This window comes from Cyprinodon variegatus, unplaced genomic scaffold (genome assembly GCF_000732505.1).
Source record: "Cyprinodon variegatus isolate N-32 unplaced genomic scaffold, C_variegatus-1.0 Scaffold304, whole genome shotgun sequence".
Classification (NCBI taxonomy): Eukaryota; Metazoa; Chordata; class Actinopteri; order Cyprinodontiformes; family Cyprinodontidae; genus Cyprinodon; species Cyprinodon variegatus.
This window is the reverse complement of record NW_015150757.1, coordinates 661,333-669,246: the sequence shown is the minus strand read 5'-3', so window position 1 is coordinate 669,246 and position 7,914 is coordinate 661,333. Positions and strand designations below refer to the sequence as shown.

The 7,914-nt window shown below is 39.6% G+C and overlaps 1 protein-coding gene across 2 annotated transcripts in view; it reads right to left on the bottom strand.

The window, feature by feature from the left end:
• LOC107090628 (protein kinase C epsilon type-like) overlaps positions 1–7,914 on the bottom strand; it is a 143,103-nt gene that overhangs the window by 76,259 nt on the left and 58,930 nt on the right. For both annotated transcript variants that reach the window (XM_015384125.1, XM_015384126.1), the window contains exon 2: positions 3,152–3,215. In XM_015384125.1, the coding sequence (XP_015239611.1) occupies positions 3,152–3,215 (64 nt within the window). The remainder of the gene's footprint in view (positions 1–3,151; positions 3,216–7,914) is intronic.

Here is a 7,914-nt window from a genome sequence, read left to right as displayed (position 1 = left end):
GTTACCACTATGACTATATTTAAGGCTGCAACTAACAATATTTAGCAAATCAATGCAAGATTTTTTATAAAATTAAACATGGTGAAACTAAAACTTTTCCACTTGAAGAGTTCTGGTTAGAGAATATTGACAGAAGAAAATGTTTATTTTATCCTAAATGTTAATTTTCTTACAATCTCGGTTTAATTCCTGCTCTAAGTGTGACGCTCTGTCAGCTAAAGACACGTTTTAGAGTCTCTACACCCCTGTTAACGAACAGTTGGTGATTATTTCAATAATCGATTAATCACGATTTGTCCAATTAGTTGTTTCAGCCCTACAGTATATATAATGCATATTTAAATGGCTGCACAGTATTGGATTTGCAATATGTTGCATATGAGTAATCCACATGAATCCATTGCAGCAGGTTTAATGAAGCCCTAACTCTGAGAACAGCTGGGCCAAAAGTGCTTCAAGTGCTTTTAACCAAAGGTAAGAGTTTTTCAGCCTGGTGTGTTTGTATGTTTATATGAGTGTATTAAAGTTAATGGGCTGCATGCAGCCCATTGGACAAACTTCTCTGCCATCTGCTCCCTGCAACGCAAACACATTCAAGTAATGGCTGCGATTTCAGCAAATCATACTGGTGTCTGCAGCAAACATTATGGACGGAGCGGCACGCATTAAAAGGAGCAGAAAAAAGTCATGTAAACAAAAATCAGGCTAAAAAAACAGCTGTCAACCTGAGCTGACCTCTTGCTGATTCTTCAACGATCTGTTAGAGAACTTTACTAATCAATTTATCACAACCCATCCTTCCTCTCTCTCTCTCCTCTCTACAAGCACACAGATGAAGATCATAATAAGTTCTCTTTGAGGCTGTGTTCTGATCACATTTGCATTAAAACTCTAAAATGATCCAGATTATTATATTTCAAAAGAAGACGTTTAGAACAAGGGCGTCAAATTTGGCATCAATACATATTCAAAGGTTGCAGCCTTATGAATAAACATTTTTTATTTCAAAATTTCATTTCCAAGTCTGGAGAAACAGTGACAAAAAGACGGCGAAGCACACCTGGTGCTCGCCTACCATAGTTTGCACTGCAAAAGACTGAGCTGCAAATGAGTAAAGGATTTTTAAAATCAGAGTATTTACCCTTAATTGGAACATGCAAATGTGACGGCCAACCAACTAGATGAATTTTTATCCCTTATAAATACAATAGTTTTGAATCTGAAATATGATAATGAAGTTTTATTTATTTTTTTTCTTATTTTAAATGTAAATTGTCTTTATTTCTTAATCAAATGATTTCCGTCCCTGCTCCAAACAGCTGTACATCCCACCTTAAACTTTAATATGGCTGTGTGTTGGTTGAGGGTCGGCATTGAACAGTTTAAGTGGGGAAAAAATGGATTGTCATGTTTGTGAACAAACCTCCAGATTTGAGCTTGCATCATTTAAAAAAAATCACCAGATATTACATTAGCTGTGTTTCCATTGAGCATGGAAATGAAAATAAATATGCACGATAAAAACACAGTCATTTAGAATTTCAAGGGTTTTGACCTGGATGCTGTGGTTTACAAGCGGTGTTAATATTTATGTATTTTACAAAAATTAAAACATTTTTTTCTCAGATGTATGAAATAATCAACTAGAGTGGAACCAACAGACAAGTAGAGGAAAACTGACTGTTCTTTGGCAAAGAGCAGGCGGACAGTTGGCAGAAACGAGAACATTTTGATGCTCACTGCTGTGGTTTGTTAGTAGATCAGCTTTGCACATGTTTTATGCATGCAAACAATTAGTAGATCAGAAATACAGGGATATTGTCACAAATGGCATTTTTCTATGTTAAAATACCATATAGTATTACTATGCAAAAAGATCTTAAAATTATGAGCAGAAAAGCAAAAAATGTATCTTTGAACTATACATCAAAGAGCAGTGAAGTCTGAAAGTCTCAGAGCTTGTGGAGAATTAACAAGTGGCCTGTTATATGAGACAGATGTTTGGTTTTAGACAATGTCAGACATAAGCTGCGTTTCCATTACAAATGATCTAAGTTTTGCAATTGCAGTATTTCCATGAAAAAAAACATATAAAATTAAAGTTGTACACCTTTACGTGTGTATACATGATGTGAAAACAACATGGCAGCGGCAGGTGTTAATGCAAGAGATATATCCATATATTAGCCACGGCTCTAGAGGGCGCCATCATCCTCCGACTGCTTCTAATCTTCTTCGTCTTTTATACAAGACAGTAAGGTCCAGCTGCAGATCACCTGATTCATGTGATGCAAAAAAATAGTTTCTGCTGCAGTCTTGTGATATAAGATTTTCGATACGATTGAAAAACGACCCCATCCAAGTATAAAAACTTTTTAACTGAAAAAAAACCCCAATATATATATTTTTTAATTGGAGTGTTTCCATTTAGAAAATTCTGTTTTTTAATTATAATTTGTGTAATTTGTTGGTTAATAGGAATATCTGGTTGTTACTTACTGGACTTTTCAAAAATCTGTTTTATTTAAGAGAAACAATAATTTAAAACTCCCTAGAATGGAGTAAATAGGAAACCAGAACATTTTCTGCTCTCTTGAAGAAGTTTTAAGACGTCACTGCTTGGGTAAAGGCAGGACTGTCTGAAACTAGACAAAACGGGCCCGATTCTGATAAAAAAAATATTTATATTTTACAAAATGTATTTCCTCCTTAATGACCATAGCAAACTATTCAGTTTGAGAAATTCAAGTTTAAAAAAAGCCCCACAAACCTTAACAGGGTCTTTTAGAAATATCGTTAAAAAAAATGTATGTCTAAAAACACTGAACTTCCTTGTAAAAAAAAAAAAAAAAATGTCTATTGACCGATTTTGTGGTTTAATGAAAATATTTCATTGTTAGAGTTCCAACAGGACATGATGTATAAACCCACGCAACGCCTGGATGAGTCAGTGGAATCTGAAAGTTGCTGCAGCATGTTGCACGTTTTCATTGTGCATGCTTCTGAAAGTGGCTGTGACCGTTTAGCTTTATAGAAAAAAGGTAACAGCTACAAACAAAATCAAAGCTTAAATGTGAAAAACATTATCAGCAGTATTCTTCTCATTAGGCTCCATCAGGATGAATGTAATTCAATGTTAAGGCGCGCTTACCTTCACTGGAAGAGCCTGAAAGGTCAATAACAACAAAGACTTTCCCCTCTGGCTCCAGATCAATCTGCACACAAAGGAAGAAATAGAAAAATGAGGTCAAAGTCGCATCATGTGTCAAACTAATGATTTATGTGGGTTTGCAAAACTAATTCAAAACAATTTCACTCAGAAACCACAACTAGCACTGAGACTGAGTTTGAGCTTACTCCAACAGAGAACATTGAATGGTAAGAAAAGCAGTGTCCTAAACAGAAGCTGAACCTTTGATTAACAGAGAGAAGTGGTTCAGCACAGGGAGCATCATGACGACCTAAATTAAGGAACACAGAGGAGAGATCCACCATTTAACTTCACACAAAGCCGTCCTCAGTAAAATCTTTTCTCAGGGTTTTTCTTGCACCGTTATCTTTTCCAGCAAGAGTTGACACATGAAAGATGACCAGGTTCCCCTCATTAAGACACAGAGAACACATTCTCTTAACTGTAGTCCTTGACAGGAAAGAAGTTTTATCAGACTTTAGCCCTGACTCAGAGATAACGCCACAGACACGCAGCTCTGCACTTTGCAGTTTTTGCAAAAGCTTGTTTTCCTTTTTATAGCCCTTTTTTCTGGCTAAAGATTGCTTCTTCCTAAAGGAGATCGATAATCCTAAAGTTGTTCTACTCAAGTCATTCAGACACACTTTTGGCTATTTAATTGGCTATTTTATATATCTATGATTAAGACACCAGTTAACCTGGATAATATTAACAAAAAACTCTCTTCTCTGAGTTGCTAAAGGACTTCATGCCTCAGCTGTACGTCTGCAGTACTAATCAGATATTTAGATTTAAATCAAAATGCCATAATTCTACCTGTACAGGAGTTCAAGGTGGATGGGAAGGATCTCAGCTGTAGGTCAGAGGAGGTCAGGTCACCTGAGTGAAGTTGCCCCCCCCACCTTCTTCAAATCAGACAAAATTAGTGTCAAACATTTGTGCTGGTTTGTGCAGCAAAAATTTTCGTTTGTGCCGCTATCGTTTTAAAGATATAAAGAAATATTTCTAGAGGTCATCAAAGGTCAACCAGCCTCCCACCTTATATACGAAATAGGTGTCAATTAACTCAGCTCCGTTTGTGCAGCAAAAATGTTCGTTTGTGCTGCTTTGGATTTGAAGATTTGAAGAAGGTGGGGGGCTGGTTGACCTTTGATGACCTCTAGAAACATCTCTTTATATCTTTAAAATGAAAGCGGCACAAACGAAAATGTTTGCTGCACAAACCAGCACAAACGTAGCACAAACGTTTGACACCAATTTTGTCTAATTTGAAGAAGGTTGGGGGGCTGGTTGACCTTTTGACCTTTACATTTTCATTAATATCTTCAAAGCCAAAGCAGCACAAACGACAATTTTTGCTGCACAAACCAGCACAAATTGAGCTGAGTTAACTGACATCTATTTCGTCTGATTTGAAGAAGGTGGGGGGGCTGGTTGACCTTTGATGACCTGTAGAAATATTTCTTTATATCTTTAGAACGATAGCGGCACAAACGAAAATGTTTGCTGCACAAACATAGCACAAACGTTTGACACCAATTTTGTCTGATTTGAATAAGGTGGGGGGGGCAACTTCACTCAGGTGAGCAGGTCAAGAAAAACATGGTATTTACAAGAAAAACTAAAAGAATTACATCTCAATCATAACGCTATGACAAGGACAAAAACCAACCGAAGAAGCACATTTCTAATTAGAGGTTAGGGTCATCCTATTCACCATTCAGGTCGAAAAGTAAGAAAGAAAACATGTTTCTGAAATAAAATCTAACCTGAACAGGAGTTCAGATACTCTTCCAGTTTATTTCTTTTCCACTTTTTTATCCACACTGAGAAAAAATAATGCAACCATTTTTGGCATTTACTTCATCATAGTTTCATGTTAGCAGGGCAGGACATAAAGCAATTTGTTAAAGTAACTACATCTGATTAAGTAAAGGCCAAAAACTGTTGCATTATTTTTTTTAAATATCTGAGAGGAAACCTTCTCCTGGATACGAAATAACACATAGCAATAGCAATAGAAGTAGGCTATGACTTGGTGAGGGGTCTATAGGTCCACTTGGCGCTCCTAATTATACCTTGGAGGACAGTCAGTAAGACATCTAACTGTTATTTAAAAACAGATCAAACACAGTCTGCCAAACTCCAAGCCTCTGAGTTGCTTCTTCTCTAACATAGTGTCTATTGTGCAGTATGGAAATGTATAGCTAGTATTTTTCCCATCAAGTCTTTCAGATGATGCAATCAACCACCTGACACCTCATATTGAAAGAGTAGTTTTCTTTCCAGAAGCAACACGTGCAGTAAAACCACTGTGGGAAGCAAGACCCCTATGCTGACATGTCAGGACCTAAAGCCTAATACAGTCACTAACAACACATGAGGCAACACATAGAAGAAATTTTTAAAAAAGTCTGAGGTTTTTTTATTTCACTGCAGTAACCTAGTGGTTCACACATATCCTGTCACATTTAGAGGAATCAAAAAAGAGGGTTAGGAATAAAAGGCAAAGACACACCAGGAGACATAAGCAGAAGTCTCCATGTTTGTGAGACAATCTACAGGCCAAGTCTCTCCAGCAGAAGTTTGCACCGCCCACGGCATGTACTAACGCGCTCACAAGTGAGCAGCATCAAGAGAAGACGTGGTGCGCCGAATGTGAACCAGCGTGGGTTCTATGATGCAAACGGTGAGAGAGGAACTTAGAGGATGGATGAGGGGGAGGACGGAGAAAGTTGGTTTCCACATCAAAGTGTGTGTTTGAGTGGGGGGGTTAGTTTTTATTGCTTAAACTCTTTCATTTACTCCAGAACAGCGAGCCAAGCTGTCTGCTTTGCAGCTGCAAACACAAAGCAGGATGGTGCGCTGCAAAAGGTTTTTAGGTTTAATAAGATAATGATTCTCATCCATCTGCATTTTCTGGTAGGAACGGAAGGAAGGAAGTTGTTGTGGCAGATGGACAGATGAGCGAGGCAGAATATTACCACAGTCTGACAAGAGAGGTGGAGCTGGGCTCTGTTGTCACGGCTGAGGGATTTAAAAGCAAGAAGCATTATCTTTTTCTAATAAATCTGCAGATATGGCAACACCAACACACAGCGACTCCTTTCCTCTCCAGTCCCCTCTGGCTCACTGAGCAGGCGCAGACTCACAGGTGCAGGGGTCTCTATGTAATCAAAATAAAAAATAAGGAAGGAAAGGAGCTCTGTGTGCATGTCCACTGCTTCTGCTGGGAGAAGGTAACTTTGACGTACAAGACTCAAGTTCAGTCGCTGTCCCTGTCCTTCAGATCTGTTGGAGGTCATACAGGAAGGATATGCAGATGTTGTGCAATTTTACTTTTAAAAAGATAATCTAACGTTTAATAAGAGAGAAAAAAATCTATGGGCTTTTGGACACTTTTATTTTTATTTTTTTAAACATACTTTAATAATCCAAGAGGGAAATGAATTCTCTGCATTTAACCCATCCCCTTGGGGAGCAGTGGGCTGCCATTGTACGGCCCCCGGGGAGCAGTGTGGTGGTAAGGGTCTTGCTCAGGGACCCAGAGTGGCAGTCTGTGGGAGTGGGGGATCGAACTCTAACCACTAGGCCGCCACTCCCCTCAAATATTAAATATCTTTAATCTTTAACTTCTCTCAGAGTGCAAAGGAAGGCCTGAGAGACAAGGAGGGTTTTAATTTCTTCACTGTATTTCAAACAAAGGCAATGTTTACACACGCCTTGCTGCTCAAATTCGATTTTTTTGTGAGTTCCCATTTTTTTGCATTGCCATTCACATTTCCAAATATATGGGACTTGCATGCGATCCCCTGTTTGAATTGCATTTATACAACCTAAGTGTCCCACATGTGCAGTAGAAGACGCAATGACGTCACAGGCCAGCCTGCTCTGTTAACGGAAGTAAACATGGATAGTAGTGCTGGAGAATTTCTTGCAATCTTTCCCAACCTTAAAAACTCAATCTTTCCAAGATGGTTAAACATAAATATTGCTCTCTGCATCATCGTCTGCGGTGGTTGTTGTTTTTCCACTTCTGCATAGCAAGAAGCAGAATAGTGACCTTTGTCGGGTAATAATGACTGCGACCTGGCCGTTCAGACACAGGTTGCATTTGAAAAAATCTGATTCGTATCGGACTCAGGCCCACAGAGCCAAGTGGCCTGGGTGGCATTGGAAAAAATTGGATCTGTGTTGTTCAGACTGTCATGAAAAGATCAGATCCAGGTCGCGTATGGGCCAAAAAAATCGGATTTTGGTCACTTCAGGCTGCGTTGTCAATGTAGCCTTAAAGGATGCATCTGCAGATAAAAATTTTAATTAAATTAAACATCAACATGATAAGAATTTAGCCTTAAGTAGAGCTGCAATTATTGCCCTGTGATGGTGCGGAGACCTGTCCAGGGTGGACCCTGCCTCTCTGACTAGGTTGGACCCTGCCTCTCTGTCCAGGGTGGACCCTGCCTCTATGTCCAGGGTGGAGCCTGCCTCCCTGACCAGGTTGGACCCTGCCTCTCTGACCAGGGTGGACCCTGCCTCCCTGACCAGGGTGGACCCTGCCTCCCTGACCAGGTTGGACCCTGCCTCTCTGACCAGGGTGGACCCTGCCTCCCTGACCAGGTTGGACCCTGCCTCTCTGACCAGGGTGGACCCTGCCTCCCTGTCCAGGGTGGACCCTGCCTCCCTGACCAGGTTGGACCCTGCCTCTCTGACCAGGGTGGACC